This window comes from Pan paniscus, chromosome 12, assembly GCF_029289425.2.
Source record: "Pan paniscus chromosome 12, NHGRI_mPanPan1-v2.0_pri, whole genome shotgun sequence".
Taxonomy (NCBI): Eukaryota; Metazoa; Chordata; class Mammalia; order Primates; family Hominidae; genus Pan; species Pan paniscus.
This window is the reverse complement of record NC_073261.2, coordinates 106,512,973-106,536,706: the sequence shown is the minus strand read 5'-3', so window position 1 is coordinate 106,536,706 and position 23,734 is coordinate 106,512,973. Positions and strand designations below refer to the sequence as shown.

General features: G+C 42.9%; 1 protein-coding gene across 3 annotated transcripts; it reads right to left on the bottom strand.

Moving 5' to 3' along the window:
- Positions 1–990: 990 nt before the first annotated feature.
- On the bottom strand, positions 991–22,535 carry MATN3 (matrilin 3). Of its 3 annotated transcripts, XM_055108211.1 has the most exons (8): positions 21,325–22,535; positions 14,670–15,236; positions 12,086–12,211; positions 10,877–11,002; positions 9,362–9,487; positions 6,077–6,202; positions 3,240–3,348; positions 991–2,107 (listed from the first exon to the last, which is right to left on the bottom strand). In XM_055108211.1, the coding sequence occupies exons 1-8, from the start codon at positions 21,545–21,547 to the stop codon at positions 2,050–2,052; spliced, it is 1,461 nt and encodes a 486-aa protein (XP_054964186.1). In that variant the 5' UTR covers positions 21,548–22,535; the 3' UTR covers positions 991–2,049. The 3 variants fall into 3 exon arrangements, with proteins under 3 accessions (XP_054964186.1, XP_054964187.1, XP_054964189.1); XM_055108212.1 differs by lacking the exon at positions 10,877–11,002; XM_055108214.1 differs by lacking the exons at positions 9,362–9,487; positions 10,877–11,002.
- Between the last annotated feature and the right edge of the window lie 1,199 nt (positions 22,536–23,734).

Here is a 23,734-nt window from a genome sequence, read left to right as displayed (position 1 = left end):
TTGGAGTCTTTTCCCATCTCAGACAAAAATAAAATAAAAATCCTCCAATCCTTTGACCTGGGTGATTTGTCTCACCCAGCACAATCTATTATAGAATTGACAATAATCCCTAGTGCCTTTCCTAGCAAATGTAAACTCCATCCAAAATCAGATCTTCCCTCAATCCTAAATGTTTTTACTAGGGAGCCCCCACCTCAAGTAAGCCAATATGCTTTCTGCAGGGCAACATTCCATCCGGCTCTGCTTCCCAAGCCACTTTATATATGGTCCTACCCTCTTAACAGGCCAGTTGTGCCTAGCCAAACCAGCACAAATCAGTCTCCATGAGGAATTCTTTCCAAACTTAACCCAATCCCATTCAGATAATGTTTGTTTTCCATTGTTTGTGTGTCTGTTTAAGATACATTGGCCTCTGTCCATAGGCTCCCTATACTGGACGCATGAGACAAATTAGTACTATCTAACCCAGGAGTTTCCAATAAACTGGTCAAGACATAATTAGTTGAAGCTAGTTACTAACGGTGACACTTGAAAACTCACCTCTCTTCATCTTTCCCTTCTTGCACATGAACTCTCATTTATTCCTTCTATACCACCATTTCTCTGTGGTATATTAATATGTATTACTGATTTTGGGCTCAAACAAGTCTGGAAAATACTACTGTAGCTCTATGTCATACCCTTTCAAAATTTTTGAAAAGTAAGAGATGCTTTATATATTTCCTTGGTATATTTAGTTTTTGTTCCTTCCTTAAAGTTTATATTTTATATTTACATCTGTAGGATATATTTGCTTCTCAGGAGCTTATATTAATGTAAAGCTCATCATTATTTTATCCAAATTTAGATAATTTTATATTGAAGCCTTTCTTTTGAACCTGAACTTACACTTTTAGCCTCAGGAGTGTGAGATTAAACTATAGGAGGAGAATCAAACTTCTGTCTTTTGATAAGAAACTGTTGAATATCAAAATAACTGTTAATTCAGTATAATTTAAAGAAATATCTTTAATAGACAAAATCGATGAGTCATCAAAAATAGACATGATAATATGTAAAGGTAATAACTTTTATTATATTAAAGACAATGCAAACGAAAAACAGAATTGAGCAGTGCAAAATTTAAAGGACTGTTTTGTTCTCAAAGTTGCAAGTTTCAAAGCCAAAAGAATTATATGTATCAAATATATAAGTAAAAAAAAGTTAGACTTTCAAGCCTGTAATCCCAGCACTTTGGGAGGCTGAGGCAGGTGGATCACTAACATTAAAAAGACAACATTAGATTTTGTCAATTTATAGCAATTTTATAAATATATAACTTTATCACTTGGATCCTGAAGCAAAATAATAAAATGAATTTGGGATTTTTGTACTTGGTAAAAAGTTTAACACCCTAAATTCACAACTAGTGCTCTTTAGTAGTACATTTCTTTCAAAGACCGGAATGAATTAAAAATGGCAATGTAATGTTCACTTGATCTGTGTTAACTATTTTTAGATATGTATATTACAATCTATTGATCACATCTTCAATAATACTCCAACAAAATAAGCAAAAAACAAAAAATGTTAAACAGTTCAAAATTACATTCATCTCAGTTCTATGAAGTTGTATGTGTAAATACCTTGTACAATTTGCACTCTCAGTAATAAGATTGATTTATATTATAAATACTGTCAAAAGAAACTAGACCTAAAGTTTCCATTGTGAATATGGTTATCTAATATAAACATTTAAAAATTAAATGGCTCAATTAGTAGATAAAGAAACACTAAACTTTTCATTCTATTTCCTACCAATCATTTCACAGTCATAACTTAGAGACACTAAAGTTTGCTCTTAATAAGTATCTGCATATTTATTTCCTTGGAAAAATCATGCTTATTCTGCAGAAGATCTTCATACAATTTATCCAGTAATATTCAAGCATTAATACAGATAATGGCAAATTATTAGCAGGAACATTGGCAATAACAGGTGTGCAAAAGAATGCATGAGTATTAAGTATACCAAGCTGTCCACATTTTCAGGTGAGAAATTGGAGCAATTTAACGATGTATTTGTCCATATTCATTTACTTTCAACTTCTCCAAAATGTCATCAAGTGGCAAGTTGTTAAGGCCAACACCATTTATTTTTACACATTAGAAAATATAAACACACTTTCAAACACTTCACAAGATAAAATAATTATGTCCTATGAGAAGTGAAAAAAAAGAGCAAAACTGTTTTCTCACCAAAAGTTGAATTCAGTCTAAAAGTCAAAAATCCTGTTCTTCAGAGAGCACAATAAAAGTAGACCACTGCAGTGGTCTTCAGATGTTTTTGTTCATATAAAATTTAATTGGAGTAGCATCTTAGTGTGAGGGATGGGGGAAGCAGTGTTTATGAAGTCTTGATTAAAGGGATAGTTGGATTGTCCCTTTGTTTGGCTATCTCAAGATTCTGCTGTTCTAACAAATGCACCTTAGTAGATCTAGGGTAAATGAGACGTATGCCTTTCTTGTGTAAAGTTAGGAGAATGGTGATACGGAAATGAGAGACGGGAAAAGAAAATGCCAGCTGATTCCAAGTAGTGTCTTAAACAAGTGAAGGATTTGGAAATTGATTCTTTCCAATTATCTGTACCTCCCTTAAAAGTCTCTGCATACGCCTAGATTGTACCTACCACAATCTGAATTCCACTCCTCTGGGGTACGTAGGAACACAGTTGTTAACTTGAACTGTTCTGAGAAACTTTTCCCTAGTTACTCCTTTGAAGAAAGAACTGATTTTGAAAGTTTCTGAGATTGTATCATGTTACATTTTAAAATCTGCTTTTTGACCACTTGGCTAGTCAAAGGGTACAACTGTGTGTAATCTGAGATATCACACCCCATTAATCAGCTGACTTGCTTTGTACATGTTCATATTCTGAACTAAGAAAGCCATATTAAGGAGTCATTAGCATAAATGTTCCATCTGTTATGTAAGAGCATCATTAGGAGCATATACAGTTATGGAAAAGCACTAGGGGACAAAATAGGCAGCTTTTACATGTAAATATTGAATGGGTGAAACAGTCTATTAAACCATTAGAAAAGAACTCTAAATTTTTTAAAGTTGTATATTACCACTGCTCATATTAAAACCTAACAAATAAGTCACTTGCCTGTGGAATGTCTTAAAGTGTTTGGCTCGATCGTAGTACCTTGGTTGGCTCCAGACAGAAGCAGAAAACCTTCCAGAAAGGATATGTTTAGTGTTCAGTCTTTGAAGATACGAGCTGACCTTGTCCTGGAATGCCAGTGTAGCTTCACATCCACAAGCATCTTCAGTGGAAACAAGTCTTCGTGCTTCCTCAATGGCTGAAGACAATGACAGTACACAAATATACTATCTAGCAATAGCTATATAGGAATCATAACAAATCAGGAAATCCACAGTTGAATATTTCCACCGTTAAGACTTACCTAAGTGCATTTTCCAAGAGGTAAAGGGATAGATGAACAAACAAAAAGATGAGAAAATACTTATCACAGAAAAATTCATCTTAGGAGACATTGGGGAAAATGTTTATAATTGTCAAAGCTGAGTGATGCTTAAGTGAGGGTTCCTTATTTTATTCTCTGTACTTTTGTGATTGCCAGAAATTATTCATGATATAAAGTAAATTTAGAAAAACATGGTTGGTATAGGGGGAGGCCAGGGATATAGAAATAAGACAGTGTTCATGTGATACTGTGTCATTAAGATAGGAAAATGGGCCTGGTGCAGTGCCTTATTCCTATAATGCCAGCACTTTTGGAGGCTGAGGCAGAAGGATCACTTGAGGCCAGGAGTTCAAGACCACCCTGGGCAACAAAGCAAGGCCCTGGCTCTACAAAAAAGTAAAATAGTTAGCCAGGCATAGTGGTACACACCTGTAATCCTAGCTACTCGAGAGGCTGAGGCAGGAGGATCACTTGAGCCCAGGAGTTCAAGGCTGCAGTGAGCCATGATCACACCACTGCACTCCAGCCTGGGTAACAGAGTAAGACCCTGTCTCTTAAAAATAAATAAATAAAAATAAAACTAGGACAATAGTCCTCTATTTGTATGGCTAAAATATATCAAAGATGAAAACTAGGGCCGGGCGCAGTGGCTCACACCTGTAATCCCAGCACTTTGGGAGGCCAAGGTGGGCGGAACGCTTGAAGTCAGGAGTTCAAGACCAGCCTGGACAACATAGTGAAACCCCGTCTCTAATAAAGACACAAAAATTAGCTGGGCATGGTGGCACATGCCTGTAATCCCAGCTACTCGGGAGACTGAGGCAGGAGAATTGCTTGAACCCGGGAGGCAGAGGTTGCAGTGAGCTGAGATCGCACCACTGCACTCCAGCCTGGGTGACAGAGTGAAACGTCGTCTCAAAAAGCAAAACAAAAAAAAAGGATACAAACCAGATTAAGTCCTGATTTCCTCTAGAGGACTATTATTCTATTTAATGGTTTGAAGTAAGAGTCCTAGTTCTTACCAATAAATACTTTGGAACTGAAAATTCAGGTTTGTATTGACATTTAAACAAATATGAGAGGTGATAAAAGTAACTCCTATTTCTTTATGGAATTCAGTCAGGCAGCTATTCCTACTCAGTATCAGGGCTCCTCCTAAAGTTGTGAATAGAAATAAGAGTAACTTCCCAGGTCTGAAGACTGGTGTATCATCTTCCAATGGAGTAATTCTATTGCCTGAGGACAGGAAATGGTCCTTTGCTGCAACATTTTTACTCTTAACATTTTACAAAGATCCAATATAGGGATGGGAGATCATAAATTCATTAAATATAATCTATCATCTGTCCACCTGTCTGAATCCTATTGAACCTTTTAGGGATAGCCAGTCCAAATCCCATCTTAGTTAATCAGTCAATAAACCAGGAAGTATCTATTGAATATCAACTACATGTCCGTTATCCCTGTACCCATAAGATGGGTATATATAATACTTGTTCAGTGTCTGTCGTGCCTGATAGTCTCTAAGCTCTAGCAGGGCATGGGCTCAGTGGGATAGTCTAATTAAAACACTTCATAGAAAATTGTAAACCTGGATTGTAGAAAAATTGAAAGTTGAGAAATGGATCTCAAACTCCATTTCTCAAACCTGGGTTGTAGCAAAATTGAAAGTTGAGAAATGGAGAAATGGTGCTTATAATAGCACCAGAAGGGATAAAATAGTGAGGAATAAATATTTTTAAAAGTACAAGACTTGTACACTGAAAACTACAAAACAATTTTGAAAGAAATTAAAGAAGACCTAAAATTAAATTAAATTAAATTAAATTAAATTAAAGACATACCATGTTAATGCAATGAAAGACTGTTAAAATGGCAGTACTCCCCAGGAAAAGATGCCTCACCTCATTAGTAACCAGGAAATGAAAAAAGCGTCCACTGGATTGGCAAAAATTTCATTCAACAAAACCAAATGTTGGCAAGCAAATTCTGACAAGCAAAAGCATTGAGGGGAGGGTGGAAATGAGTGAGTGCAGGGCATGCTCCTGGACCATCAAACAGCCCACTGTGGCTGGACCAGGATGCGGGAAGAAGCAGTGAATCTGGGGGCAAATGAAGTAGAAAAGTTTTAAAAGCCAGGATGAGAGAAGTAGTTACCATGGGCTGAGGGGAGCGGGTGATGGGCAGTTATTGTTTCATTGGCACAGAGTTTTATTTTGGGATGATAAAAAATTTCTGGAGATGGATACTGGTGGTTGTTGCCCAACAATGTAAATGTACTTAATGCCACTGAACTATACACTTGAAAATAATTGAAATGGTAAATTGTATGTGTATTTTACCACAATAAAAAAAATTCAGACTTAGGCAGAAAGTTTAATTATTAAGAAAAATGTGAAAAACAGAGAAGACAGAAACAGATCATGGAGGGTAGGCTGCCTGGTATAGGGGTATCATTGTTTTATTCTGTAGACCAGTGGGAGCCACTGGAGAATTCTGACAGGGAGAAAGAATCACAACTGTGTCTTAGACAGAAAGAAAAAAGCTTGCTCCTGAAAAATTTTCCTACCAAAGGAAATAGCCTTAAAGGGCTGATCCTCACCTGAACATGTTTTCTTGTCCTCATTTAAGGTGTAGCCAGGATAGCAATCACAGTGGTAGGATGCGGCCCCATCACTCACACAAATGTGCTGGCAACCATGAGAGCCTAGGGCACACTTGTCACGGACTGACCGCACGTGGTGCAGGAAAGAAAATATTCACACATTAAATAGAAAAGTAAACACAAATGTTTGAGAGGAGAAGCTTCCATTTGGTCCCCACAAGTGCTGAGAATGTAGTAGTCAGTAGTCAGCAACAGGCCCCATGCTGCAGGAGCAAGCCTGTTTTCTCTTCCCATACCTCTCATCCCTTTGGCCTCACATCACACACACTCCTTTCCTTTATATCTCTCACAGATATCTAAGGGTACCTTTCCTTTTTTTCTACCCACAGCACTGGGCAGCACTGAGTCTTGACTATATTCCAGAACTTACCTCCAGCCTTTCCCGATGACTACCAATGCTTCTAGCATCCCCAGCTACTCGTGGATCATCATCATCATCACCAAAAGTAATGTTTTAGGGACCTAATCATACATGGAGCTAAGTTTGATGCTGCACAAAAAGCACTATATTGACCAAGTGCCTGCCTTCATAGCTTACAAAGTGGAACAGAAAACACTGACCTGGAGACACATGCACACACACACACACAAGCACAGATGGGGAAATGATACAGGGTTAGTAATAATGATGATGTGTATGATTAGAGAGTGAAGTACTTACTATCTATCACAAATAACATTTCAGGGACAAATGCAGTTTGCCCAAATTTGAGTGGAGAGCAGAGCAAAGTGCCATACTCATCCCATGTTCAGACTGGCCTAGGACAAATAAAACAGTAATTCTCCTTTGAAATCCAGAAAGCCTTCCTGGAAGACATAGGTTCCTCCTCTGCCATTGCAGGAACCAAAATAGTTTATTTCCCTCTAATTTCCCTCTTAAATGTCATTTCATGGGCAGAACCTTTTGTGGCTCACTAATGCCTATAGAATAGCTTCTTGTGAAATGTGAGATGCTATATAATCTATACATAAAGTGCCTTTCCAACCTTAATATGGCTATTCCCTTTCAGTGCTACAATTTAGATTTTTTTTTTCAGCAAAATGCCTTATAGCAGGGTGTTTCATTTTTTCTCCCCTCATTCCAGGTTAGTACCCACTCTACAGGTAGCAAATGGACATGCTTCCAGCCCCTGGCCCTTATTTGGGGCTCCACATTTAATTTACAAGCCTTCCTACCACTAGCAACGGAAAAGGAGACCATTAGAAGGGATCTGATCCATGGTATGTTCCCCAGCTTTATAGCAGTATTCACTATTACTTTAAAATATATAAATAGGCCAGGCACAGTGGCTCACACCTGTAATCCCAGCACTTTGGGAAGCCAAGGCAGGTGTATTGCTTGAGCTTAGGAGTTCAAGACAAGCTTGGACAAAATGTCAAAACCCCATCTCTACAAAAAATACAAAAATTAGCCAGGTGTGGTGGCATGTGCCTGTAGTCCTAGCTACTCAGGAGGCTGAGATGGGAGAATCACTTGAGCCCGGGAGGTAGAGGCTGTATGAGCCAAGATCACACCACCGCACTCCAGCCTGGGTGACAGAATGAGACCCTGTCTCAAAAAAGAGAAGAAAAAAAATATATATATATATAACTAACTTTCCCACTAGTATGTCTTTCTCTTCTGTCCCTCTTCACTGTCCTGTGCTTTGTACATTAAGACAGTAAGGCTTAGTGGTTAAGAGCCTATGTAACCACTAGAGGAAGTACCTGGGTTCAAACCCTGGGTCTGCTACTTGCTAGCAGAGTAACCATGGGCAAGTTACTGAATCAGTTTCCTCCTAACGTTGCTGTGAGTATTAAGGTACACTACTGTATCTAAAATGCCTAGAATCCTGCATGGCCTACAGTAGGTATTGAAGAATATGGAATACTGGCATCTGGGAGTGTTGTCTGCCTTAACCGAAAATTTTCTTTATGTTTTTTTTAAAAATAAATTGCTTCACTTTATTCCATACTATCTGTTAGTTTAAATGGAAATTTGTTTTTGGTTTGTTTTCCCAGGTCTTCAATGTTCCTGGCAGCTTCAAGTACCAACTGGGACACTTGTCATTAGTTTGAGAAGTGCAGCCATAGGTGAGTTCTCTCCACCCCAACTTTCTTAGTCATCCTGCCCTGAACAAATCAGCTCAAGCCAGTCCCCCACCAGTGCCACTTTCCACTTGTCTCCACTGAAATCTTCACCCTCCTTCAAGGCCCACCACCAGCCCTTCACAGATGCCCACCTCCCCAGCCTCTACAGCCCTTTGTTTCCATCAGTCCCTCTCCCTGGCTCAGTCTCTGCTTTCATAAGGAGCCGGCTCTCTGTTCACCCAGATTTAACTTGCTCAGAGGCAGAAACTTAGGCTTCTTTATATGCTCCCAATGCTTAGTTCCATACTGGGAACAAAGTAGGTGTCCGGTATTTTTTTACTGGTTTCCCTTTAAAAAAAAAAGAGGGGACTGGGTGACATGCCATTTCCCTTTGTCTATCTTGATGAAGTCTGTATGTCCTCAAGGGAGAGGAAAATATATGTCAAATCTAAAACACATTCAATATGCCAAAGCTAAACGGCACCTTGAGAGCTTGGAATTTCTCTCAGGAGTGTTTTTACATTTATAAATGCCACCCTGTCCTGCCAGTAAGTTTAAATCAAATTAATGAGGATTAACAGCACTGGTCTGGGCTCATTGGCCAACGTATAAGGCTGAGTTTCACCGATGATTGATCGTCTAGAAACTGCCAGGGAGTGACTGGCCTCAAACTTACTGGAAGATCTGTGTGGGTCTAATTCAGGCATTCACAAAGTCTTCTTTACTAAAATCATCCAGCTTTAAGATTAACACTACAGAAAAGTTCCAGGCCAAGTTTTAACTGGAAAAAGATCAGTTCATCCTATCACACCAAATAGTTACTGTCCAACTGACTTCCACTAAAGTTTTCTCTTTGCTTAAAAGTCTTCAGTGTACAGAGCTATAAAATTTTCCTGGATAAGGACCCTACATTTAGTTAGTTTTTCTCATATCCCCCACTCCCTACCTATTTCCCAGTAATTTTCTGAAGTAATCTATGTTTGCTCCAGTGAGCTCACCACCCTCTGAGCAATGTGTGCCTTCATCTAAAAGTGTGATAGAATGTCTGAACCTTGATCTTAAGTTACCTTTAAAAACCTCTTTTCTGGTGAGTTGCAAGTTGGTTTCATGTGAAAGACCCAAGTATGAAAGAATTTTTTGAGTGGATCTTACCTGAACATGTTTTTTTATCTGCATTCAGAGTGTAGCCCTCATAGCATTCACAATGATGGGACCCTGTTCTGTCATTCACACAAATGTGCTGACACCCATGGGTACCCAAAGCACATTTATCTTGAGCTGTGAAACAAAAAGTCAGGAGAAAAGAAATAGAAGGTGGAAAAGTATTTTATTACCCATGGATAGAAACCTTATTTGCAGCTGGAAACATATGAGGAAAACTTACTGGAAACTATTCAAAGCCATTGGCACCGTTTTTTTCTAACTAGAAGTTAACTGAGTTAAGTGAAATCCTGCACATACAATAATTATTCTCTGACCTTCCACAATTGCTTTTGGAAATCATCAGTATTGAGTTTTTATAACCTAAGTATCTCATAAATACTTTCTAGCATTCCTTTTAGGCTTATTGTACTTATCCCAACTCAGCGGGATACCAACAGTTGTGTGGCTAATTACATTAGATTCAGAAAAACATAGAATTAGAGTTTGAAGAAATTGTAGTTCAACCCTCTTCTATTTTTTAAATGAGGGAAAGGAGCGCAAGGGAGACCATTTGATTCAGAGCAGCATAAAAACTCAAGACACACGTTTTCATTCAATGCACTTTCCTCTCTACTGATATATTTTTAAACTATTTTTTACTTTTAAACTTTTCATCTGAGATAATTTCAGATTTATGAAAAGGTTGCAAAAGCAGTGCAAAAAATTCCTGTACTTCACCCTGTTTCCCCAAACAGTAATTTACATAACCATAGTATGATTATCAAACCAGAAATTAACATTGATATAATATGATTTACTAATCTACAGACTTTATTCAAATGTTGCCATTAATGTCCTTTTTCTGGTCCAGGATCCAATCCAGGATTCCACATTGCATTCAGTTTCACATCTCCGTCCTCTCCAACCTGGGACACTTCCTAAGTCTTTCTTTGTCTTTTATGACTTTCACGTTTCTGAGAAGTACTGGAAAACTATTTTGTGAACTGAGAGTGTCTCTCAGGTTTTTCTAATCTTTCCTCATAATCCTGAATTTTTAGCAAGAATACTACAGGTGTGCTGTTGTGTCCACAGTATTGAGCACAGCATGTCAGGCCATACATGATGTCACTATGTTTCATCACTGATGATGTTAACTTTGATCACTTGGTTAAGGTGATGTCTGCCAGTTTCTCCACTATAAAGTTACTGTCTTTTCCTTTGTAAGCAACAGGTAACTTGTGGGTTGTTATGTGATTTCAACCTACTGAATTGTCTGTAGCATTTGGGAAGGATTGTTCAGGCTGGCTACAGAGAAGGAAATGAGCAACATATTTATATATTTGGGCCGAGATACATACATGTTACCATTTCTAACATTTTGGATAAGACTTAAAAATGGGAAAAGCTCAAGGTGGCAAGAGAGGAAAACACACCAACTTCCCAGTCAATATGACCTGCCCTTCCATCACTGGGTAGGTAGGCAGATAGCTAAGTAGCAATAGTAAAGACTCCTCCCTCACTTACCTGAACAAGTTTTCCTGTCTTTATTCAAGGTATAACCTTCATAGCACTCACAATGATAAGAGCCACTTCTGTCATTCACACAGATGTGCTCACATCCATGGGTGTTAAGAGCACACCTATCAAGAGCTATCAAAAGATGATTGGGACAAATGTAAATGCATGCAGAGCATGGCAGAAATAAATAATTGTGGGCCATGCCACTTACAGTTATACACACACACACACACACACGCACACACACACAGAGCTAATGAAACAAGGGAGGGGCAGCTGGGAGTTGGGAACCAACCCTCCAGTCTTGGCTCTTTCACTAAGAGACCCTGTGACATAGGTAAGTTTTTTCCCTTCTGTCCATCTCAATTTCATTATCTATAAAATTAAGTTATCTCTAAGCTTTCTTCCTCCCAAAAACTTTTTTCTAGGATTAAAAACAAAACAAAAAAAATATAATTCCCATTCCTCATTGACTCCATGTATGTATCTATGTACCAGACCAGTGAGTACCCCTCTAACTTCTTTGCTACTTCTAGATTCCATGAGCATCTATGACTAGAGAGGAAGAGGGTAGCTTGCATGTAATTAAATAAAATCCAGGAAAATTTTCAAATCCTCAAAAGGGCTAAGTATCTTGGACTCGTTTCTTTTCCTTTTTGTGTGTGTGGGTTCTGTTTTCTGAAAGAAGGTCTCCCTCTGTGGCAGTGCAGCAGAGGCATTATCATAGCTCACTGCAGCCTCGACCTCCTGGTCTCAAACAATCCTCCCACCTCGGCCTCCCAAGTAACTGGGACTACAGGCATGCACCACCACACCTGGCTTTTTTTTTTTAATTATTTTTTGTAGAGATGGGGTCTCACTATGTTCTCGAGGCTAATCTCGAATTAGCCTCAAACTATCCTACCATCTCAGCCTCCCAAAATGTGGGAATTATAGGCATGAGCTACTGCACTCAGCCTGGACCTCCTTCTTAGTAGCCTTTTCTCCTACGATTTTATTTAAAACTTACAAAGTATGGAAATAAGCTGATTTATCTATCATTTCACTTTTCTCCCTAAGCTCCTTTTCAGGGAAAACTGCTGATGAACACCAGTAAACCAGCCAAAAGGCAGTTAGGTAAAAGGGTCAGAGAGTCAAAGCACAAGGCCAGTCCAAAACCTGGAGCATAGGTTCCCAAGTATTTGATTCAGTCACGGCCCCCTACACAGGCCTCACCTGAACACGTTTTCTTGTCGGCATTCAAGGTGTATCCTTGGCTACACTCACAGTGGTGCTTGCCTTCCCCATCACTGATGCAGACGTGCTGGCACTGGTGTGTTCCAAGCACACAGGGGTCCAGCGCTGTGAGAGGAAGTTTACAACAGTCAGCACTGACACTTAGGAAACATCTCAGGTACCGTCTCCCATGTCAATAGACATTGCTCTCTGGGCTCCTTTCGGAGTCCATCTTTACTTCACTATAAAAAAATGGTTATTTGTTTTCTGCCTCTGGCTTATTAGCAATGCTACTCTTAAACTAGAAATTGTTGCTAATTTAAAAGTACACATCTTGCTATATAGACTTTCTCAAGGGAGAAAGGGAATTTGGAGTTTGGAGCTGAAGCCAAACACTTACATAGGCCAGGCAATTGGATGTTTTATTTGGCTTATCCACCTCCCCATGAAAAAAAGATTTGTGCTTCCCCACCACAAGAAATGGGAGAACAATAAATGCACAGCCTGAAGTGACGTGAGCTAGTTGTCCCATTGTAGCCAGAATCTGATTTCCAAGGTTCTATAGCCTATGTCTAAACAGAATTCTCACACAAGTGTGGGTCTAAGCCTAGAACGAACTCACAGGTGGGCAGTGGTACATATTTGAACACGCAAATGGTAGAGGACAGTTCGGGTAACTGTCTTCTGAATATGTAAGGTGGGTGAAGTCATCCATATGCTAAATCCATAGTGAACTCATATGCTAATATAAACAGGTAAAAAGAAAAGAACAAAATAAATGAGATTACATTAGCTAAACTACATCTCCATCTTATTGCTCCTGGAGCCATTTATATCTCATTGGATATTTTTTTCCTAGTGACCTCTTTTGAAAGATGAATCAATGAATTAAGTCATTTCTGAGAAACCAAGGAGGCCTGTTGAAGGAGGCTGGCCCTCCTGTGGCAGGTAACCCAACCTCCACTGCCCTTGGCAACAGGACAAGGCTAATATTTTCCCAAGAAGGGCCTTTTCATGGAATGATCTTTCCAACCCGTTGACTACAACAAGCTGCCGCTCAGTCTTTTTTCCATAGAGAGGACGTTTTTCCCCCAGAACAAGCAGGTCTTTTGTACCAGAAGGAAAAGATTGCCACTCACCACTTGTTACTTTATAGCCTTCGAAGCCCAACCCCAGGTGCTAGCTTTGAAACCCAACTTTGCCACAGACCAGCATGTTGATGGAGAGGCTCTCACCCACAAGCATGGAGTGGGAGGGTGATTTCCTGGGAGAAAGAAAGCCACTTTCTTTGTGGAAGCCAACGAATGCCAAGTAGATGCCACCAAAGCCAGTGATGGCTTGTGAAAGCCCAGTGTCCTGGGACAGGAAAGACAAGGGGATCCCAGCCAAGTCTGACTGCAATGAGGCCAAACGTTGCCCCAGAGCAAGACTTCATCTCCCTTTTCCTGACAAACCGTTGATGGCTGGGTTTCACATTAACTTAGATTAAAAGTCTCCTTGAAATGTATAATTGTAATTAATTATTGGTTCATTTGTTTGTCTCACCCCCACCCCCAGAATGTTACTTAATGGTATGGAGGGATCACCTTTTTCTTTGTATCATCAGAGATCAATAAATGCATGCTGAATAAATAAGTGTGAAATAAATTATATTGCAAAAAGATATCTATGTTTAAAAATTCACCTGAACTAGAAATTTGTCCACAACTGCTTGGATAGTCACATAGAGGGAACAAAAGATTCTCTCCAGATGATAAAAAAATAAAGCATGAGTCCCACAGATCATAATTCTGATCAGTGACTAAAAATAAACTCCAGCATTGAATGGATCTGTAGTCCTAGATTTGGTCAATTCATGCTAAAAATTCCAATAAAATTAGCATGTCCTTATTCAAATTCCATCCTAAAGGATGGAAGGAGTAGCAGAGTTAACAGAATGATTTTTTAAGATCATCTTGCTTTCTTTCAAGTGAGCTGAAACCCTAATCTGCCTGGTCCCTGAATCCTGTTCTTCAACAAAGAGTAATCAGATAAACAGCCCAGTCTGAAAACCAGAGCATTCACTAAATGCACACTCGGGCTGACGGTGACATTGGAATAGAGGCCTGCTGACTCTCCCAAGGACAGACGCTGCTCCCTGTCTTCTGCAGGAGAACAAACAGAGTTCTGTTAGATCTAGAGATGGTAAAACTAAAAAAATATGTATCAGGGGAAAAAAATGTAGTGGTAGGGCAGAGGGGACAGGAGAGGCATCTTGAGTTTTGTTTTTCCTGACCCTGACAGGGAACAGCAGGGTCATTTATCCTGGATATTTGCAGACCTTCACAGTTCTAACGCAAACATGAAGATTTTATGAGCAAACCAAGTTCCATATAATGCAGCTCTATATTCCTAAACCAATAGAGTGTGTTTAGGTTGGTCGCACACACGCGCGCATGCACACGTGCACACACACACACGCATTGGATATATTTAAGTTTTTCATTAAATTTCCACCAAAAAGAGAATAATACTCTTTTCTCTGGGTACACAATGTCTGAATATAACATCCTTTCTAGTTGGAAGCAAAGACTGACCAACTTACCACAGAAGGTTTCCTGGAATCTAGAGGAAAGTTTCTCAATGACCCCATAGGTCTCCACGTAGAAAACATGCTCCTCTAGGGGCTCACTGGCCATCATCTTAAGGGACTCCATGTCTGCCCGGTCCACGCCCACAGCGTAGAGCTCAATACCAGATGCTTGGGCCCGAGCCACCACCTCATTCACCTGGTCCTGGGGCCTCCCATCTGTAACAATGATGGCCACCTTAGGGATGTTAGAAGAGGGCTCTCGAGCCCCTGCCTCCACTGTGAAGGCTTCGTCCATTGCTGTCTGGATGGCTAGGCCTGACATGGTGCCTGTTGACAAGGGCGTGATTCGACCCACAGCCTGCTTCAGGGACTGCTTATCTGTGTAGGCCTGGAGTTGGAACTCGATCTTCACAGTGCTAGCATAGTTCACCACTGCCACCCGCGTGTCGGCTGGCCCAATGTCCAGAGTGTCGATTATCCGGGAGACAAAAGTTTTCACTTTGGTGAATTCCAGGGGCCGTACGCTACGAGAACTATCAATGATAAACACTAGGTCCAAGGGTCTGCTCTTGCAAACACCTGCAAAAGACCAAGCAATGATCAGACCACAATTAGAAATGCAGTAATCCTCACTTCCAGAGAACTCTGGGATTCCAGGAGGCCAGGCAAGGCAGCATCTCCTGACCCCAACATCACCACTGCCTGCGACCCTCCCCAAGACCATCGGGGTGTTGAAAGCACCAAGGACTTCAGAATTCCCTAGTGAGAATTCACCTAGAGGTGTGAAGTTTCCCCAAATACCTCACCTGCAGGCTGGCTGAATCCTGAAATTTCACTTAGAACCTCATCCCTCTGCTTAAGCTTTTGCTCCCAAGGGCCCTCATGATTCCTGGGAATTAATAGATTCTACATGTTTCTTAAGCACCTTGGCTATCTGGAGCAATTGGACAATGTGTCCCTGAACCATGTAAAAGGCCTTGGGCCCTCAGGGACAGCCTCACTGCCAACCACTGTGCCCAAGCCTCAGGCAATGGTAGTCTGAGGCAAGGCACTCAGGGGCTCTTCTGGTGGCCCCCCTCTTTTACTCCACTTCCAAGGGGCTGAAAACTGCTCCAGAGTATCCCTGAATCCTCCCTCCATCTGGCCATCTTTCCTGTTTAGTGAATTTGGGGGCTCACTGGAGCCCTGAACTAATTAAAAGTAGATCCAGGCGTGGTGGCTCACACCTGTAATCCCAGCACTTTGGGAGGCCAAGGCGGGCAAATCAAGAGGTCAGGAGATCAAGACCATCACGGTGAAACCCTGTCTCTACTAAAAATACAAAAAATTAGCCGGGCCTGGTAGTCGGTGCCTGTATTCCCAGCTACTAGGGAGACTGAGGCAGGAGAATGGCGTGAACCTGGGAGGCAGAGCTTGCAGTGAGCTGAGATTATGCCACTGCACTCCAGCCTGGGCAACACAGCGAGACTCCGTCTCAAAAAACAAAACAAAAAAAAAGTAAGTAGAAAGAGGGGCCCGGGCGCGGTGGCTCATGCCTGGTAATCCCAACACTGTGGGAGGCCAAGGTGGGAGGATCACCGGAAGTCAGGAGTTTGAGACCAGCCCAGCCAACTTGGTGAAACCCTGTCTCTACTAAAAATACAAAAATTAGCGGGGCGTAGTGGCATGTGCCTGTAATCCCAGCTACTCGGGAGGCTGAGGCAGGAGAATCGCTTAAACCCGGGAGGTGGAGGTTGCAGTGAGCTGAGATCCTGCCATTGCACTCCAGCCTGGGCAATAAGAGCAAGACTTCATCTGAAAAAAAAAGTAGAAAGAGGGATGCCAACTTAATCTTGTATCTGTTTAGTGAGCTTCCAGCTTCGTGAGCATGTCTCGTAAGAAGCAGGGATTGTGATCTGGTATCTACCCTACTGCCCCAACTAACTCTCTTGGTCATCTCTCTTTGACTTATTCATTCACCAAAAACATTTTTTGAGGGCCTACATGTATGAAGCCCTGGAGCTACAAAAGCATATAAACCAGATAGCCAGATTTCCCACCTTCAAAGAACTTATCTCTTTTCTACACAAAAGTACCTAACAGTTTAGTATCACAGTACATTTTAGTGTTCATCTATTCTTTCCTATTCTTTCCTGTTTCCCCCAACCCCTGTTTGCACACCCTCTCTCCTCGATACAAAAATCAAATCCACAAGTCAGGATGAGACAAGAAAAAAAGCCAATTATTAAACTTCTTTTTCTTTTTTTTGAGACGGAGTCTCATTCTGTCACCCAGGCTGGAGTGCGGTGGTGCAATCTTGGCTCACTGCAACCACCGCCTCCTGGGTCCAAGCAATTCTCCTGCCTCAGCCTCCTGAGTAGCTGGGACTACAGGTGTGCACCACCACACCCAGCTAATTTTTGTATTTTTCATAGAGACGGGGTTTCACCATGTTGGCCAGGCTGGGCTCAAACTCCCAACCTCAGGTGATCCTCCCACCTCGGTCTCCCAGAGTGCTGGGATTATAGGTGTGAGCCACTGTGCCCAGCCCTAAACTTCTTTTTCAAGTCATTCCCCCTTCTCACCCAACACACGCATGCAGCCCTAAATGGAAATGAGGTCCTGGGGCATGAAGTGTCACTCAAGGCTCTTTCCTTTCCTAATAAGGAGGCAGAAGTTGATGCTACTCTAGGAAGGTAATACTTAGTAGGAAAAAAAGGTGATTCAAAATTAATGCCTAGACTAAGCAGTTTATAGAAAAAAATTAAAGCCTTACCTGGAACAGCCTACCTTATGTCTCTGTCTAGTTTTCTTTTAAAAGCAGAAAATTATCTTCCTGTTTTTAGCCTGCTGCTTGGAGGTATTTAATTAACAAAAAGAAAATCTTCCTTTCAGTAACACTTTAGGAATCACAAGGTACCAACACATCAACCTGTGAAGCTGGAGGTGCAGAGGTGGTTTTTATATTCATTTTACAGGTGAGAAACCTGAGGTTCAAGGAGGTGTGAGAACTAGAAAGTGGTAGAGCATGGATTGGACTCCAGGTTTCCTGACTCCCAGTCCCTGGGAGCTTGCTACTGAATCCCAGTTACCTCTCTCTGAGGCAACATTTTCCTCCACAAAAATCAACATTCTCTCATGTATTCAGTAAACATCCTGCTTGTTGACTTTAAGTCACCGCCCTGAAATATGCTGTATGTCATGCATTTAGTTAAGTCAAAAGGAATTAAACCCAGGCGCAGTGGCTCACGCCTGTAATCCCAACACTTCGAGAGGCTGAGGGAGAAGGATCACTTGAGCTCCGGAGTTCTAGACCAGCCTGGGCAACATAGGGAGACCTCATCTCTATAAAAAGTTTAAAAATTAGCCAGGCATGGTGGCAGGCACCTGTAGTCCCAGCTGCTTAGGGGGCTGAGGCAGGAGGATCGCTTAAAGCTAGAGAGTCAAGGCTGCAGTGAGCCACAATCACACCACTGCACTCCAGCCTGGATGATAGAATGAGACCCAGTCTCTAAAAGCCAAAAAAAAAAAGGAATCAAAATTCTTTCTTTCTTTAAAAAAAAAAAAACAACTCCAGCAGCCATAAAAAAGAATGAGTCCATGTCCTTTGCAGGGACATGGATGAAGCTGGAAGCCGTCATTCTCAGCAAACTGACACAGGAACAGAAAACCAGACACCACATGTTCTCACTCATAAGTGGGAGTTGAACAATGAGAACTCATGGACATAGGGAGGGGAACATCACACACCAGCGCCTGTCAGGGGGCGGGGGGCAAGAGGAGGGAGAGCATTAGGACAAATATCTAATCTATGTGGGGCTTAAAACCTAGATGATGGGTTGATAGGTGCAGCAAACCACCAGCGCACATGTATCCCTATGTAACAAACCTGCACATTCTGCACATGTATCCCAGAACTTAAAGTAAAATAATAATAATTTTTTAAAAAGATCTGAATAGGAAACATTTGTCATCTATTGTCTCTAAGGGTAGCCACTATAAGACTTCAGAAGAACATTGGTCTCTACAGTCTTTTATCTTAACCTGAACATTTCCTTTCTATGGATCCCAGGTCTTTAGGCAAACGCAACCAATTATCAACCAGAAAATGTTTAAACTTACCTATAGCCTGGAAGCCCCCCACCACCACCGGCTTTGAGTTGTCCCACCTTTTAGGACCAAACCAATGTATTTCTTAAATGTATTTGATTGATGTCTCATACCTCCTTAAATTGTATAAAAACAAGCTGCACCCTGACCACCTTGAGCACATGTACTCAGGACCTCTTGAGGGCTGTGTCACAGACCATGGTCACTCATGTTTGTCTCAGAATAAATCTCTTCAAATACTAAAAAAAAAAAAAAAAAAAAAAACTCCAGAATTTTACTTCATTCCTGGAAAGTCCCATAGATCTAGAGCTAGGAAGAAGAATTACGTTGAAAATCTTTCCTGGAGATGGGTCAAAGTATTTTTGCATAATTAGAAAAAGAAAAGGTGGGGGCAACATGAATATATGAACTCTGTAATTGACAGTGCTTTCACCAGCACCCAAATGGTGTCCTTATAAATATCATGGCTATGTTCTTATAACTAAACGTGCATGATTCTTTCCTTCTCCACTTGGTTATTCACACCGAATCCTCTATTCGGGGTGTGGTATGCAGAATAATGTCCCCCGCCAAAGACGTCCATGTCCTAATTCCAGAGACATGTTACTTTTACGTGGCAAAGAGCAGAGACTTTGCAGGTGTGATTAAGTCAAAGAGCTCTACACAAGAGGTTATCCTGGATTATTCAGTGAGTCAATGTAATTATAAAGTAGAAGAGGGAGGCAGATGAAAGAAATGTGAGTAACTCAATGAGAGAAGGCCTCAACCTGCTTTAGCTGGCTCTGAAAATGGAAGAAAAAGGCCATAAGCCAAGGAACTCAGCAGCCTTCATGCGCTGGAAAGGGAAGGGAAATGCAGTCTCCCCTAGAGCCTCCCAAAAGGAACACAGCCCTGCCGACACCTTCATCTTAGCCCAGTGAGACCAGGGTCAGACTTCTGACCCACAGAACTCTCAGATAATAAATGTGTGTTGTCTTAAGGCACTAAATTCACAGTAATTTGTTACAGTGGCCATAGAAAACTAATACCTGAGGCTTGACCATGGTGGCAGAAAATTCTGTGAACATCTGGTTCCTTCCTGATTGGTACTCCGCATCAATCATTAGTTGTTTTTGAATCTCACTCCCATTTACTAAATAGCAGCAATTTGATTCCCAAGAACAAGGAAAGAATCTGAATCTCCTAAAATGTTCCCATACTCATAATACCACTGAGTCCTTATAGTCCTGCTAGAAATAAAAATCCATAGCGAAGCTTAGCAATTTCTGGTTGCTAAAAGGAGATAATTTGGAAGAGGGTGGAATCTCGCATTTATTAATGGGTTATCATTCATGATCAGGTTCGGACTCCAGGTAATGAAAGACCAGTAAAGCTTAGGGGGACATGGCCACCTGGTGCTGAATCTCTCCTTCCTCTTCCAGTCCCATCCCAGAGGGAGGCAGGTCAGGACTAGAGTAAGATTAACTTCCAGAAGAAAGGCTTTCCCTCAATTCCCAGCCTGGAGCAACCAGCCACCAGCTGAATCTAGCCCTGTGGACCCCGGTACCTCCTGCCTTAGCAGTAATGCTTTTGCCATTTCAAATCTGCCACTTCAAATACGGGGACTGAGTATTTGAGTCAGGAAAGAGTCCCTTGAGCTCCTTCTCAGCTTATCCAGAAAGATGCAGAAGGGGATAGACAATTGAAATCAGCCTGAGGCATGCAGCGTGGCTGGCCAAATGAGACTGCATACCCAGAAATGGCCTGGCACAGACTCTCTTTAGCAAGACTGAAGCTGCGCTTTTTGGAAATGAAGATACAATCTTATGTAAACCATATTAAGAGGTTGGTAGGCTGGGGCAGTGGAAAGAGACCTTGCTTGGGATTTCGGAGCCCTGAATTTTATTGTGGCCTCTGATACTGATTCACAGAGTCCCTTCAACTTGATATGCCTCAGTTTCCCTTCATGTGCTGTCAGGGGCTGTGTCAGACGACCTGCCCGCTTCGCTGCACTATGAGCTTTGCTCTGCTTCAGGAATCAATTGCTGACCAAAAAGAGAAATAGAATTGTTCGCCAAAGACCTAGAGTGTCTTGATCCTGGGGTATCCTACGGCTCCTCGGATCTCCTCCTGGTCTCCCACCCGCATCCCTTACCTTCCAGTCTGAGGCAGCCTGAGGACTGTGGGAGGGGAGGAAAGATCACGCCCTGATATTGGATGGAGATGGAGAGATTCCAAGAGAACTAACAGCAGAGTCTCAGGAAGGGTTTGCTCACTGAATGGAGAGGTCAGGACTGGGACGGAGCTTAGCAGCAGCCGCTGGGCAGCAGCCCCTGCGCTCCCCAGCTGCCCTGTGCTCCTGGCCAAATCACAGGGGAGTGAGAGCTTCAGGAGACCCACATCTCTAGCCTGGACACATGAGTGATATTGGGCATCTCCCTCCCCTTCTCTGGACCTCAGTTTCCCCCACAGGATTCATCCGGGAGGGGCCTCTTTCCCCCGCACCACGGTCGGCCTGAGGCCGGGATGAAGCGCGCTTGGTGGATGCCCGGGGCTTCTCGTTCGATGCTCACGCGTCCCTCCCGCCGCCCGCCTGTACCTGCACCGCGGGCGCGGCCAGGCTCGCTGGTCCCGGAAGCGGGCGTGCCGTCGGGAGCCGCAGGAGAGGGGCGGCGTCCAGGGCTGCCCCCGGGACCTCGGGTCCCCAGCCTCCGGAAGCCCGGGCGGGCCACGGGGTCGGGGGCGGCGGAGGGCAGCAGCAGCAGCGGCCAGAGCAGCAGGAGGAGTCCCGGGAGGCGGCTCGCGGGGGCCGGGCGCGGCATGGTGGGCTCCGCGGGGCTGGTGGTGTCCGTCGGGGGCCAGGAGCCCACGCAAGGCTCGGATTTAAAGGTCCCGCGGCCTCGGGCCCCGCCCCGCCCCGCCCCGCCCCCGGGGCCTCGAGCGCCAGGCCGGCCCGGCGAACCCCGCCCAAGGCCAACAAGGAGCCTTGTCCGCGCATTCCAGCGGCAGAAACGGAATGTCTGGGCGAGGCGGCCAGCGGCGCGGTGGTCACCTCCCGCCCCTGCCCTAAGCCCCGAGCCGGCTGCAGCTGGGTGGGCTCGGCTGCTGTCGCAACCTCCGTCCTCCCAGTAACACCGGGGCAGGGGGGGCAGCCATCCGCGGCTGCAGCCTGCCCGGCCCTCCACTCTCCCTCCCACCCCAGCGGGCCCTGCGCCCCAGGTACGGGATGGGGACCCCTGGGCTCTGCTTTCCCTTCTGCCACTGGTTTGCCCGCCTGGGGCTGAAGATGAAACCCTGCTCCTCGCTCTACATTCCTTTCCTCAGCCAAGTAACCCAAGTTTTGCTGTGGGCTCTTGTTTAAAAAAAGAAAAGAAAGAAAAGGCCTCACAGATTCTAGGGGCATGAATAGAAACGCTTTCATCCGAGCTTCAAATATCCACAAACATTTGAACTTATATTACCGGGAATAGAAAGTCAAACATACATTCCCCAGAGAGCCCCGTTAGCTGGAAGGACAGCCTGTACCGACACAGGCTTCAAAGGCTCTCCCGAGACCCCATTTCCTCTCCGGAAGAGTTAGCATGGTACAGGGCTGGAGGCTGCCAGGGGACCCCCATGGAACTCACTGTCTGTGAGAAGGAGATTTGCATAAATGTGGTGTCTGTCTACGGGAATGTGGTGGATTTAGGAAAGAGACACTGACTGCCTGCGGAGACCAGGAAGACTTCTAAAACCAGGTGACATTTGAGCTGCGTCTTAAAACAATGGGCGCGAGTTCCAACAGAGCCTATCTGGTCGTCCTATTTCACTATTTTCCCTCTACAAGTGATCCTCCTCACACGATCCTAAACCTCACTTCTCATATTTGTACCCCATGCTGGTAGCAGCATTATACACAATAGCCAAGAGGCGGAAACAACCCAAGTGTCTCTCTTTGTGTGAATGGAAAAGCAAAATGCAGTATCTACGTACAATGGAATACTGTTCAGCCTTAAAAGGGAGGAAATTTTGGCAGATGCTACAAAATGGATGAACCTTGAGAGTATTATGTTAAGGGAAATAAGCTAGTCACAAAAAGACAAATACTGTATGATTCCATTTACATGGGGAATCTAGAGTAGTCAAATTCATAGAGACAGAAAGAATGGTGGTTAACAGGAGCTGAGGGGAAGTGGGGATGGGGAGTTGTATAATGTATCAATGACATTGGGCAGTGATAGTCACACTGAGGGAAAAGGTCACTCAACTCCCACTGAGAACTCACCAATTTAGAAGGACCTTAGAAGAAACGAGAAGTTTGTAATAATCGAAGAGGACACTAAGAAGTTTGAAAGAAACTATGCCAAGAAGAGGAGGGATTGATAAATACAGTATTTGCAAGCTCTGGTGGACATTTGTCTTTCGTCTTGCTTTTAGAATGATCCCCAAAGCCTTTGAACCCTACATTAGTCAGGGTTCTTGAGAGAAACAAAACCAATAAATTTTATATATACATACATATAGAAAGAGGGTGGGGGGAGTAATTGAGATTATGAGGGATTGGTTCATGCGATTATGAAGGCTGAGAAGTCCCACAGTCTGCTGTCTGCAAGCTGGGGGCCCAGGAAAGCCAGTGGTGTAATCCAGTCCAAGCCTGAAGGCCCAAGAGCAGGAGAGCCAATGACATAAGGCCCAGTCTGAGTCCAGAGACCCAAGAACCAGGAATGCTGATGTCCAAGGACAGGAGAAGCTGGTTGGCCCAGCTCCAGCAGAGAACACATTTGCCTTCCACCGTCTTTTTGCTCCATTCAAGCCCTCAACAGATTGGATGATGCCCACTCCACTCACATTGATGAAGGTGATCTTCTTTGCTCAGTCTACCGATTCAAATGCTAATCTCTTCCAGAAACATCCTCACAGACACACCCAGAAATAATATTTAATAGCTATCTGGGCATCCATTAGCCCAGTCAAGATGACACATTAAAATTCACCATCACAAATACCTTCCTAAATTTAGGGATTTCCAA